This window comes from Rhipicephalus sanguineus, chromosome 1 (genome assembly GCF_013339695.2).
Source record: "Rhipicephalus sanguineus isolate Rsan-2018 chromosome 1, BIME_Rsan_1.4, whole genome shotgun sequence".
Lineage (NCBI taxonomy): Eukaryota > Metazoa > Arthropoda > Arachnida > Ixodida > Ixodidae > Rhipicephalus > Rhipicephalus sanguineus.
This window is the reverse complement of record NC_051176.1, coordinates 305,067,010-305,080,829: the sequence shown is the minus strand read 5'-3', so window position 1 is coordinate 305,080,829 and position 13,820 is coordinate 305,067,010. Positions and strand designations below refer to the sequence as shown.

Here is a 13,820-nt window from a genome sequence, read left to right as displayed (position 1 = left end):
TGGTTTTGATAGAACATTTTCTACTCGGACACGGAATGTACGATCCGACAAGTAGCTCTGTTTTATATCTAGCATTCTACCACGTATACCAAGGTGGGACAGGTCTCTTAATATTCCGAAGCGCCATGTTGTGTCGCAAGCCTTCTCCATATCGAAGAACACAGAAAGAAAGAATTGCTTGTGGGCGAATGCGCCACGGATTTGTGCCTCAATACGTAACAGGTGGTCGGTGGTGGATCTACCCTCGCGAAATCCGCACTGGTACGGGTCAAATAGATTGTTTGTTTCCAGCAAATGCATAAGTCGGCGGTTTATCATCTTTTCGAAAAGTTTACACAAGCAGCTTGTTAGTGCGATGGGCCTGTAACTCGCAACGGAGGATGGATCCTTGCCCTGTTTAAGAATAGGAATGACAATCGCCTCTTTCCAAGACGAGGGGATCTCGCCAGAAAACCAGATGGCATTGTACAAGGAAAGTAAGGTTTTTTGCATTTCGGCAGGTAGGTTTTTCAGCATGTCATATACCACACGGTCGGAGCCTGGGGCGGAATTACTGCAGCAGTTTAGCGATGCCTGCAGCTCAGCTAAGGAGAAAGCTCTGTTGTACGCATCATGTTTTGTGGATTTGTGCTCTAATTTCTGTTTTTCTATTGTTGTCTTGTAGCGTTGGAAAGCCTCGGAATAGTGCGACGAGCTGGACACTTCTTCGAAATGTGCACCTAGGGAGTTTGGTCTTCTAAGCTGTCGCCTTGTGTGTTTACTAGAGGCAGTGAAAGTGTTTGTCATCCTTCTACCCTACTAATCATGTTCCAGAGTTTGCCTTCTTGTGTGTATGAATTGATGCCTGATAGAAATTTCTGCCAACTCTCCCTTCTAGCCTGTCGGCGCGTTCTCCTGCCTTGAGACTTGATATTCTTAAAATTTGTAAGATTCTCCGCTGTCGGAGAGTCTCGAAGCAACTTCCATGCTTTGTTTTGTTTCTTACGCGCATTTCTGCATTCATTGTTCGACCATGGAACTCGTCGTTTTCCAGAGTGTCCACTTGTTTGTGGAATACATTTGGTTGCGGCATCAATCAGAAATGATGTAAAGTATGCTACAGCTGCGTCTATGCTTAACCCCTTAACTGCTTTGGACGAGCAGAGCTCGTCCTGCCCAGACTGTCCCCTAATTGCTTTGGACGAGCAGAGCTCGTCCTAGCGGAATAGGTACTCCCCTCTAGCGTTCAGGACGAGAAGCGCTCGTCTACAGCTTAGATTGCGTGTAATTCACCAGATGGCAGCATTTACTTGACAATTTATTTGTCTCCTGCGGAAAGAGCGCGGTTTTTGTATGAAAAGAGGCTTGCGGTGGCGGCGTCCTATGCATAGCTGGCTCGTCAACACGAAAAAGAAGCTTTTCATTCTCGTCATCTTCTTCGAGTGATGACTATTCGGATACAGATGTTTATCTTGTGTCCAAAAGAGAAGACAGCGATGGCGGTGAATTGAGCAGCTCGTCCGATGAAGATGAAGACAGCTTGGAAGCGAACATCGTGAGTGCTCGCCAGTGGATCCTCGCTTTTGGTGCAGGAGCTGCAACAAGCCACTTTGCATAATTCCGTGTTTTGAAATTTTCCACTCAGTCCCAAAGCTTCCCGTGTGAAGTAGCCCAAGGGTACTTAGCTTACACAAGTGAAGAAAGATGTGGCGTCTGCAACTGTTCTTTATAAGGTTATTTTTATTAGCAGCAGGCAGCTGTTTTCCTATGTATTGTCCTCTGGAAACAAATTTTATTGTGTTGATTTGACTAAGTATGTGGTACAAATATTTTTTCAACATCGACTAGCTTCTTTTTTAGTACAATCAGATTCGAAATCAGCAATAAAAAAATAGGCAATTTTGGTTGGGAAATTTTCAAAAAAATAAAGCACTTAGGGGTTAAGGCAGACATGTCCGTCCAACTTAACAGTGTAGCATTCCGAAACTGTTCCCAATCGGCCTTCTCAATCTGCCATTTTGGAACCTGAGGGAGACATTCATTTGTAATTGGTGTGTTCAGAAGTATTGGAAAGTGGTCACTTCCGCAAGGATTATTGATAACTTTCCATTTAACTAGGGGCACAAGTGATGGAGACGCTATGCTGAGATCTATGGATGAGAATGTTCTGTTTGCAAGGCAATAATATGTTGGTTGTTTTTTATTCAAGAGACATGCACCAGAAGAGAAAAGGAACTGTTCAATCAGACGACCTCACGCATCGTAGCGAGAGTCACCCCATAGACTGTTGTGTGCATTTAAGTCTCCAAGGACCAGGAATGGTTCTGGAAGTTGATCTATTAGGGACTCGAATTCATGTTTTTGGAGCTGGCAGTGCGGGGGTATGTACAGTGAGCAGATTGTGATCAGTTTGTTGAAGAGAACGGCTCGAACAGCCACTGCCTCAAGGGACGTTTGGAGTGGTAAGTGGGTACATGCAATTCCTTGGTTAACTATAACGGCTACGCCACCAGATGACGCCACAGCATCATCCCGGTCCTTTCGGAATATGACATATTGGCGTAGAAAATTCGTGTTTTTGGATTTTAAATGTGTTTCTTGTACACACAGCACTTTTGGTGAGTGTTCATGTAGCAGCTCTTGGATATTGTCAAGGATTCTTAGTAGACCTCTGACGTTCCATTGTATAATTTGTGTATCCATTTTGAGTGTAAATTAGTGCTGTGTGTACTGAAAGAACTATTACCTTAAGTCACAGAGCCCTTTCCAGGCCCTGTGATGCGGGCTTTTTCTTTTTTGGCGCGCTCCAACAAGCTGCGCCATTCCTTCGGCACCTGAGACGCCGTTGGGCTTGCCGTTATATCCATCACCTCGGCAGAGGCGCTGGATGCCCGGTCACGGCTTACGCGGACGGGTGTCAGTGTTTTGGGGCTTTCTGCCTTAACAGAAGGCCCTGGGCCTGCAGATCCGGAGGCCTGCATGCCCTTTGGTTGCGGAGCAGTACGGGCTGCTTCCGCTGAGGGGGCAGATGGCGCTACCGCCCGTCCACTGTGCATGGTACGTGCAGCCGCGAACCTTTGTGACACTGCCCCCTTGCATGCCACGTCTGCGAATGAAGTTCCCTGTGGAAAAGAAAGGCGTTTTCACGCCTCCCTAAAGGAGATGTTTTCTGTTACTTTAAGTGTTATTATTTCTTTTTCTTTTTTCCATGCGGGACAACTGCGAGAGTAGGCTGCATGCCCACCTTCGCAGTTTGCACAACGGGGAACTTCGACACAGTCGTCTGCAGGGTGATCGTGTGAACTACACTTCGCACAGGTTTGACGGCCACGGCAGCTCTGAGAGCTGTGACCGAAACGCTGGCACTTAAAGCAACGCCGCGGGTTGGGGATGTAAGGTCTGACCTTAAGCTTCGGGTAGCCTGTTTCAAGATATTCTGGTAGGGTGCTTGTGGAAAATGTGATAATCAGGTGTTTTGTCGGGATTTCTTTGTCATCACGTCTGTTTTTAATTCGCTGTAGGTGTGTTACATGATGTTCATTCCAGCCCTCAAGGAGCTCACTCTCAGTCAAGTCCAGCAGGTCTTGGTCAGACACTACACCTCGGGAGCTGTTGAGGGATCGGTGTGGTTAAGTGAGACAGGGGTGCTTCCAAAAGAGGCAAGTTTTGAAAGTTTTTCGTACTGGGTCTTGCTATGCACTTCCAGAAGAAGGTCCCCACTAGCCATTCTTGTAGCCTTATAGCCTTGACCGAGTGTGTCGGTGAGGCATTTCGATACAAGAAAAGGAGAGATTGTTCTTGCGTTCTTTTCGAGTGTTTCACAGTGGATTACGTGGAAGCGTGGAAAAATTTCTGTGGGTTTGAACAAGGCATTCAAAGTCTCTTCGATGCGCCCTCTCTTTGTGAGACGATGATCATTCAGTGGAGGAAATGAGGTTGAGGCCATAGATTATGTATAGTTTCGGCAGCCATGCCAGCCGCCCACCATGGAGCCCAACATGGGGACGCGACAACACTTATATTGCTATAAAGTATGTCTACGCCAGCTGTACACAGCTACTATAACCAAATATAATGTGCCCAAGAGAGGGCACATACACAAGGTTAACCCTCGCCACCAAGAAAAACGGAACTAGAAGACAGGAGAGGACAGGAAAGGCTAAAAGTGGGAGAGAAAGACGAAGACGTGCGGGAGAGAGAGACACTAAAAGGCGACTGCCGATTTCCCCTGGGTGGGTCAGCCCAGGGGTACCGTCTACGTGAAGCCGGGGCCAAAGGGGTGTGTTGCCTCTGCCGGGGGGCCTTAAAGGTCCAATCACCCGGCGTCGGCTCAACCCCCAGGTTCCCCTTTTCCCCAGACACGGCAGAGCCACGCACGGCTAGGCATGGGAGGGGGTCGAAACCCCCCGTTAGCTCGGGTCTGTGGTGTCGCTACACACCAAACACCTGCTTGCGCAGACGCAGCGCTTGCGCAGCGAGCAGCGAGTGGTGGCGAAGCGTGCATTCTATGGCCTGAGGAGAGTGTTCCCCTAGGCATTGAAAAAATAGAGGAGGCGCTGATCATGGTGAACAGAGCAGTTCAGAAAAGAGATATGGAAACAGAACAGACATTTTGACAATTCATTTTTATTAAAGAGATACTAAACAAAACTTTTGCTGCCAAGATTTTCAGCCCAAATGAACGCTTGAATGCTGAAATTGGTTGGCACAACCTTGTTTTCAGGCAAAAACTGGCGGAACATAAAGAATTTGATGCATTTTTCACAAACTGTTGTGTCTAGCAGCCATGCAATGAATTAGAAGAGGTGACGCTTAACTCGCCGAAAACCAGTGTGCCAACCATGCGAGCTATCGTCAGCGTCTCTCAACCTGCTCCACGACCACTGCAGTCCTTAAAACCAGTACAAACAGCACCGGCAGCGAACAGTGCTCTCGGGTGGGGCATGTCTCAGCGTCTTTTTGGAAGGGGATGTAAAGGAGAGATAGAGAAAGAAAAGCACACACCCTGCTTCCGCTGATGGCACGCTTGACATCACGGCCGTCAGCAGCCACCACACACTCACAATCCTCCAAAAATACAACCAACTGTCCAAAAATATGTGAAATAAACCCTGTTTATGGAAACAGTCATGTCTATTGAGTGGAATTTCAATGAAACATAAGTTAACTGCTCTCCCAGACGGCAAAGGAAACATGTAGCAACTAAACTAGCCAAAAGGCAAATATACCGCAAAGAAAAAAACCTTTAATAGCTGCAAGAAGTCTAGAAACAGAATCAGGAACATGAAAATTAAAAGTAACACAAAAGATTCATAAACCCAAAGGAAGCCAACCAAAACTATAACTAGCACGGAAAAAGAAACTGGCAAAAGTTGCTGGGTAGGTACACATGTGCGGGTGGGACTGTTCAAAGCCGTTTTGGAGAATTTTTTGGAGCACATAAAATTGAATTTTGGAGCAGTCTGAAGCAGACTAAATTTTGTTTTTGAGCAACTTGGAGCAGATAAAATTTCATTTTGAAGCAATTTCGAGCAGGCCAATCTGAAGTTTGAAACAGATTAGCCTTCAACATTGAAGCTCCCTGAAGCATGCAAATTTTATTATCAGTGCAGATAAACTTTTCATTAATGGTAGCAATAAAAAATGTGCATTTCGCAGTAGTGAGCTTGAAATTTTAGGGCACAGCACAAGACATTCTTTATACAGTTGAAATTCAATTAAACAAAGTGACGTGGGCACTCGAATTACAGTAAAACCTCGGTGATACGATCACGGCTCGTACGAATTTCGGGGTGATACGAATTTTTCTGTGGTCCCGGCCAAGGCCCATTAGCCTGCAATGTATTGGAGCACGGTTGTTGCGAACCGATTTCCACTCGACGGCATTTGATACGAACAGGTACGAACAGGTGCTGCCCGCACTATCACGGCAGTCGCGGCGGGTGCGGGCATGCGCGCTGCGCGACCGTCAACAGTGCGTCGTTGCCTCCGAGATTGTGCGCGCGAATCTTCAAGGCCTTTATGCGCCTTCGCGTTTAGATTACAGATGGCGTTGACGTCACATTTTTTTTTTCCAACGCGTTGACACATGCTGCTGTGCTCAAGGCAGCAGCGTCTTTGTACTGTGTTAACACGTGCCTGCCACGTTGATGCAAGCTACATCCTCGCAACCAGACGTTCTATGAAACAAGACTGAAACTTAGGTTGCGGGTCCATCATGAAGTCCCATGAAAGGTGGATGAAGACCCCAAAGAGATGAAGCAGACGATCTTGGCAAAGGAGCTAGGCCTTGCAACGTACGCGCACACATGCCAACTCTCCGATTTGCACGAGAGACTCCCGAATTTTGAGCAAACCTCCTGATGGTGCAGGCACGGCCCTAAATCTCCCGAAGAGCACCCCCAACACCACCGCAATAAGAAAGTAACAGCAATGCAGGATAGTGATTCTAAAATTTTCTGGCCTTCATCTATGGCGTGCAAAGTCACTTTCACTGCAGTACTTTGATGTCATGCAGAAAAGCGTAGTTTGTAAGATTAGGAAGGGGTAGGAAGGGGCTACTAGCTGTCACGGGTAACAACACATCTGGTTTATTAATTACACACGTGCGCATGCATCGTATATTTATGAGCACAAGTATGATTGTTGACATCTAAAAACTTTACTGGCAATCATTTTGAGCTGTTCACGACGTTGGTGCGGCCCTGAGAAACACTAAATCAAAACGCATGCCAACTTTCTTTTGTCGCATACTAATTTTGCATGTTTTCTGGTGATACAAGTTTTAGATGATACGAATATTTTTGCTACCGAAAGCTACCACAGAATTTTATTTGCCACTAATGCATGCCTACATGTGTGAAAAGTGCACGAGGGCAGCCCGAGCGTGAATTCCTGGCATGTTCAGGCAATACAGGCAAGGTAGACAGTCACATGAAGCTACGACAAGCTGCCGATAATGTGCGAGCAGGCAGAGCAAGAAATTTCCAAGGAGACGATGACTGCCATTCGTCGCGTAAACCATTAAATAATGAAAGCAAGCACCGTGCTCCTGTGGGAGTATTTGCAGGGACAACAAACCTCTACCGCCCAGCGCCATTTGGTATGTAAAAGCACTACCGACTGCGACGTGCAGCCTGGTCAAAATAAAAGCAGTGATGCGACTAGGGTGGCTAGATATTTCAACGCAACAGCATTAGTGTGCACGTCTGTAGAAAAGCCGCATGTGTGAACACTGGAAACGCATCACTGCATTTTTGCGCATTCATTTTTGGAAAAACTTCGTTAAATCGAGTTCAGTGCAATTAAGCTTCGTCAGTTCAAGTTGATGACAACATTGAACCCTATGGGTACCTGCCAGGGAATGAAACTTCTTCATTAGATCAGGAAATTCGTAAAATCGGGTTTTGTTAGATCGAGTTTGAACTGTAACTACCTTTTTCTTTAGTAGGGAGTTTTAGGCTTGGCATCCTAGCACAACGCAAAGGACTTCAGCAAATGCAAAGCTCGAAACCCTGCATGCATTTTTTCGTACTTCCAAGGTACGACAGTGCAAGTGAGACACCTTTAAAGCAGCTGTAGCACTAATGCGATTTCGTAGTTAGTATTGTTCCTCAAATAGGGAGTTCATGTCGTCCTCTACAGCTCACATCGCTCCAATCACTTTGCCACAAGCCAATCAGAATGTGAGGTGCAAGTAACACAGTTTGTATACAACTATACGGTACAGTGGGACCTTATAAAATCATATCTCACACGAGCTCAAAGAAATTATGTCCTATGCTACTATAGAAGTCGGAAATACGAACTTAACAGTTTGTGAGATGGCTCAAAATGTATTCTGCATGTAAACTAAGAAAAAGTTTACTTTTGTGAAGAGGCCGCACAAAATCATTAACTTTCATTTGCCATTCGGGCAGTCTTGCAAAGACAACTCCAGCCTCAAAGCCTTCAAATAGGACACTTCTTTCTTTTTATCAAATTGTACAAAAAGTCCCAGCTCTTTCACACGACCGTGACAATACCAAAAAGTATTTAGAAAATATGACAGGGAACACAGCGACTCAGAAAATGGTAAAGCTGATGACTCGTCCAGATATCCCCCATGCTTGTACGTGCAGCGATCTGTGCAATGTTATTCTACGGAGCAAAAATGCACCACTTCATCAAAATGCAGTACATGTTGCCCACATGACGCTGCTTTCCCCTAATTAACTTGTGTGTAACACGTTGCCTTGCTAAGCTGATGCCATCACTATCGACACGCTTGTTGTACCGTACACACATGCTTGCCACGGAAGTATATGTGCAGTGAGGTTTTTTAACATCTGATCCACACCTGAATATGCATCGGTGAAGCGGGTAAAATGTTGAGTGAAATGGCATTGTTATCACCAACGCAGTGATGCAATGCCGTTTCGTTCCAACAAGCAATGCATTTACATTATCCCACACCAGGAGGCGGCAGTCAACGTCATGGCGAGTTTCAGTTGTACACTTAAAAGCATGCAGTATGCTTATGCACTATACCACACGCGGCGACGAACAAATAGTTGATGTTTATCGTAAGAAAAAAGTGGCCGATAAGTCACACAGGCGCATTTGTGGATGGCTGTCATCACGACTTCGCACATTTCTGATGCTAATCCGTATACGTTATAGGTTTCGCCCCATTCATACTGAAGTCATAACCGATTACTAATCGACAGCTCCAGGAACTGAAAATGCTGGAGATGTTTTACAGCACTTTGTGAAGCTTGCCACACTGCAAGTTCTGGGGTGCATTAATCGAAAAAGTCATCGCAGTACTGCACTAACCAGGAGGCATATAACGATCCAATACATAAGTTTTATAAACACAAAATCAGCGCGAAACTGCGTGGTAGACGCTGTTGTGGCAGAATTCGGAATACAACCTTTGTCCGTAAAGTTCAGAGACTGAGTCCATTAAAAAAATGCGTTTATCGTTGAAGTCATTTGTGCAGCACCCCTTCGAAAAAGTCTCCGTTGCAGTCTATACACAGCTTGCAACGTTTCTTGAGGTCTTGGAAACAGTTGAAAAACGCTTCTTTTGGCAGGGCTGTCAGCTCCTTTGTTGTGGAGTCTTGAATGGCCTCCACGCTCCCCATCCAGCAACCTTTTATGGCTCTCTTCACACGAGGAAACGGGCAAGAATCACATGGAGACCGCGGCGGCTGCATTTTCGATGGAGGCGAAAATGTTTGAGGCCCGTGTACTTGGATTTAGGTGCACGTTAAAAAACCCCAGGTGGTTGAAATTTCCAGAGCCTTCTACTAGGCATCTCTCATAATCATATCGTGGTTTTGGGACGTTAAACCCCAGATATTATTATTATTAGGAATCGCATGGGGAGAGGTCAGGCGAGTATGGCGGATGGGGAAGTACAGTAATGCTGTGCTTGGCGAGAAATTTTTGTCACGCTGAGAGCAGTGTGCGGCCTTGCGTTACTGTGGAGAAGGCTCCATTGTCCAGATGCTCATAAGTCAGGGCGACGGCGTCGCAGTGCATCATGCATGTGTTGGAGCAAGCGGATAATAATAATATCTGGGGTTTAACGTCCCAAAACCACGTTGGAGCACGCGTGTATAAAACTCAATTCACCGTCTGCCCTTGTGGGACGAACTCGTGGTGTATGACACTTCTGGCATCGAAAAAAACTATCAGCTTCGTCTTTGTTTTGGTCTTCTGTTGCCGTACCTTTCTCGACACCAGAGAGCTTGCGGACCGCCATTCAGCGCTCTGCCTCTTTGTTTGCGGATCATATTGAAAACACTATGTTTTGTCTTCAGCAATGATGCTGTCGATGAATGCAGCATCCTTCTCTGCCTTGGAGAGCAAATCAGCGCTCAATGATGCCCGCGTGTCCTTCTCGTCCTGTGTGAGGGAGTGCAGCGCAAGTCAGGCATTCAGCTTTCGTTTTCCCAAGTTCTCATGCAAAATTTGGTGGCATGTTGTCTTACTAATGTCGAGAGCATCCAATAATGCGGACTGCAATTGTGCGGTCCTGCTGTACGATCTCCCTGACCTGAGCCCAGTGTTTTCATTCCCTGAGGTTGCAGGGCACTCGTCTTGTGTCGTCTTCCACCGATGTTCTCCCCGAAACGAACCTCTTGCGGCACTTGAAAACTCGCGCCCGCGATAACGTCTCGTTGCCGTAAGCGTCGCGAAGGAGCTCATACATCTGTGTGGCTGTCTTTCCAAGCTTCACACAGAATTTTATGTTTACACGCTGTTCGAGGTGGACGTCCATCTCTCCACATTCACTCACTGTAGAATGCGCAGACAACTAGTGACAACGTATTTTTTTTACATGTAGTGCTGTCTAGCAGCTGCCACAGCAATTAATATAAATAGCTCAGGTTAGCCAGAAAATATGGCTCTACCAATACGCACCAAGAATTGTTTGGGGGAATCATTTCTAGAGCAGAAAATAAATCAGCCTCGAAACTTTACGGAAAAAAGTTGTAGGAACAGTTGTACTCTTTTGGGAAACAAATACGTTAGCTCTTGACGGCCAATGGCGGACTAACAAACCGATGTGGTTCTGGCGCAGCGCAGTGCACAATTTCAGTCAATTTTCCACTTTTGATGCAGGAAGCTGCATTTATATCAAACTGGTGCAGGAGCCCCACACCTGCACATGTCAAAAACTAAGCCAAGATACCTAATCTATCTGCAACAAAGAGAATAATAATTCAATTATGTGGACTATTTATTCCCTTGCAATGACAGCAGTTCTTTCTTAGGTTGCTGTTACATAATTAGAAAGTTTCTTTTATTTCAATTCCTTTCATGGACTAAGATTTCATGTGTTAGTTTCTTTTCTGGATTTTTATGTGAAGATACTTATTGCCCCATGAATGGCCATTGCTGTTTTTATTAGTTTTGTTATCACTGCATTCATTCTTTGATATACAGGCAAGCACCTAAAGGTACTTTTGTGTGTCAGCAAACCAGTCAATGCAATTTTCTTTAAACTCCTGGCTGCTTATTTCTGAGTGACATTTTTCCTCAGACTACATGAACAAGAGTTTTACAGGTGTTCACTCTCGTCCTGAAGATTTCTGTTATACCTAGCACAGTGAAGTTGCAAATACAGTGACAACATTACCATTGCTGCGGTAGGAGTCGTCGTCCCAACTGCGAGAAGCAGTGCCAAAGCTTGGCATGCCCAACTGTTGTCTTTTCCTAATGTTCCCCAAAGCTGCTCCATCTGCTTTGCTAGAAAGCCCTAAGGTAAAGAGGAATAGCTTACATAGAGTCAAATCGTATTTTTGTGTATTAAAGGGACCCTAAAGTGAAACAATCAATCGGTGAAACAACGAAATCTCCGCGCGTGACGTCACGAATTTCAATGCACATTTTTAATGTACATTGGCCCAACGAAATTTTCTGAAACTTGGTATGTTAAGTCTCTGGCCCCCTCAGAGGACAATGTACTCCATTTTTACCAATTAGGAACACCACAGGTCTTAGTATAAGCCGTCAATAGCTATGACGTCATGGCGATTGGTGCGGGAAGTTCAAAGTGGTATAGCCGCCCGCATTTTCTTTTTGCATGTTTTGTCGCTTACCAAAGCGTCTTCTCACAGTAAGCATGGTCATTTTGGTATTGTGAAAGAGTAATTTATTAATATGAGAAAAATCGATTTTCTCTTTAGTGTCCCTTTAGGTGGAAAACAAGAAAGTTTGCAAATATCTACAGCAAGAAATATAAACCAAAAAATAGAGGAACACATATAACGCTGCCCAACAGGAAATGACCTAAACCACACTATTCAGCCCGTTTGTTGCATAGTCGATGTAGCAGCAGTGGATGTAATGTTACCTTGATGACAACTTCATCGAGGCTGTGGAATTTACATAGTGTGTCAAGGTAGTCAGGCAGCTTGAGTGAATACATATCAAGCCCCAGCAAGACCAGGATACAATATGCTAGAATCTTTCGCATTTAAAAGTAATCAACATGCCTGACAAGAGAGTGTGGATTTGTATACCTATATATTGTTTAAGTATTCTATGAAAACTACTAAGGCGACACTTTTGGCTGTAGTGTTATCCAACGCCTGAATGGCATAAACTGTAAGGTAATTCAGGAAGGTCAAAACTGCTCAAGACATACCAGCACTTACCCAAAGTGATGTGCTGTATAAGTGTATGCGTGTTTTAGTGAATAGTGCAAACCCACGTGCTTACCTTAAGCATTGGGATGGTGCTTGTTTAGGAAAAGGGAATCTATGTACATTTAATGACAACACATACCGGCATTTTCAGAAAACATCAAGTCATTAGTGTGAAGCAATGAAATCGCTCTGTTTTTCTTGATACGAGTGCTCTTGTCTCCCGAGTTATATTCTAGCCCAGTAATGAGCATTGACTATTTACAGGATGAAAAATCTCGATTTCCCTGAGACAGCTGCAGCCAGCTGCTCGAACCAAGGGGTGGTTTCGCTTCACTTGGACAACATTCTCAAGAAGAAGTTCCACCAGTTCATACAGCTGAGTGTAATCCTGAAAAAAAAAATTAAATGTATACCACGAAAAACAAAAATCAGGAAATGGTAGTTAAATCAATAAATGTAATGACAGCGCCTTACTTACTGCAGACTGATGAGACAGAATGATGGTCGTCATGGTGATTAAAGTCTGGCTTTGGACATTATACCTAGTCGTTCTTCTCAAAGCACCAAATGCACTTTTAAGCGACTCTACGGCATCGTAGGCTCTGAAAAATGATGAGTAGAGCTTGAATTATAACGTACAACCAAGGTATGTCGAATTAGCAACAGTGCTTACGTTTTTTCTGACTGATAGCTGCTTCCTGCCTCCTGAAGCATCAACAACAGTGCGAGTTGACTGCCTTCGTCCTGGCGATCGTCCACAAGAACCTTCAATAGCGAGGGAGACGCTGCAGGGCCGACTGGCACTTTCGTCCAAAATTACGAGTTCGATGACACTGCGTTCAACGCAACACCCACCTTGACGACGTCCGAGTAGTGGAGCCCAACAGAGACCGTTTCAGGGTCTGCATACAGCTCTTGGCGAAGCCTCGCCAGATTTGAGAAGCATTCTTGATGACCCATGGTGACACCTTCGCATACAGTAGGAAAGCAGAGTCGAGCGACTAGCCATGAACAATCATGTCAACTACAGATTTTAACTATCGCTCGCTACACTGGCTCAGCAGTGATGCCATCTGCCATCCCAAGACAACGTTTAGTCCCTAGATTGACTCTCGAAATTCTTTACAATGAAGAAAAATCCCTAGATTGTCTTTTTAATGTCGTTATTCAGGCTAATTCACTTTTAACAAAGTGACAGTGCGCTCTGTGACCCAACTCTTCTGAATCTCGTTGAAAGTAAAAAGCACCATATTGACAACCGTTTCAGGTCTTTTTTTCTGATGCCAACCTTAAAGCCATGCCTAGAGTGACCTAGAATAGGGGGAGTGTCCAAAGGCACGAGACTAAAAAGCCACCTAAACATCGCCCAATGTTAGCGGTGTAAGCATGTTTCATGTTGGCTACCTTGTGCTGCCGAGCAAAACCAGCGCCGTGGTGTACCCAGAAATTCCCTAGTCAAGTTGGCGAGAGCAGACGAGAGCAACGAGAGGCCGTGTCTTCTTTAAGGGCGAGACAGACGGTACGATTTTTCATGCGATTCGACGTCCGACACGGCGGAGGGGAAACCGGAATGGTGACCTTTCATAGCATCGTACAGCCACCATTCCCTCTCCCCCACCGCGGCGTCGGCCGTCGGATCGCATGGAAAATCGGACCCGTCTGTCCCCCGCTTAAAGGGGTATTCAGACGGGGGAGAAA

At 45.4% G+C, this 13,820-nt stretch overlaps 1 protein-coding gene across 4 annotated transcripts in view; it reads right to left on the bottom strand.

The window, feature by feature from the left end:
• LOC119379400 (uncharacterized) overlaps positions 1 to 13,221 on the bottom strand; it is a 297,764-nt gene extending 284,543 nt beyond the window's left edge. For 3 of the 4 annotated variants that reach the window (XM_037648716.2, XM_037648717.2, XM_049411969.1), the window contains exons 1-5: positions 12,978 to 13,220; positions 12,796 to 12,887; positions 12,601 to 12,724; positions 12,385 to 12,510; positions 11,111 to 11,230 (exon numbers count right to left, since the gene is read on the bottom strand). In XM_037648716.2, coding sequence (XP_037504644.1) covers positions 11,111 to 11,230; positions 12,385 to 12,510; positions 12,601 to 12,724; positions 12,796 to 12,887; positions 12,978 to 13,082 — 567 coding nt within the window. In that variant the 5' untranslated portion in view covers positions 13,083 to 13,220. Of the gene's footprint in view, positions 1 to 11,110; positions 11,231 to 12,384; positions 12,511 to 12,600; positions 12,725 to 12,795; positions 12,888 to 12,977 lie in introns of all 4 variants that reach the window. The other variant, XM_037648718.2, reaches the window with a different exon arrangement.
• Between the last annotated feature and the right edge of the window lie 599 nt (positions 13,222 to 13,820).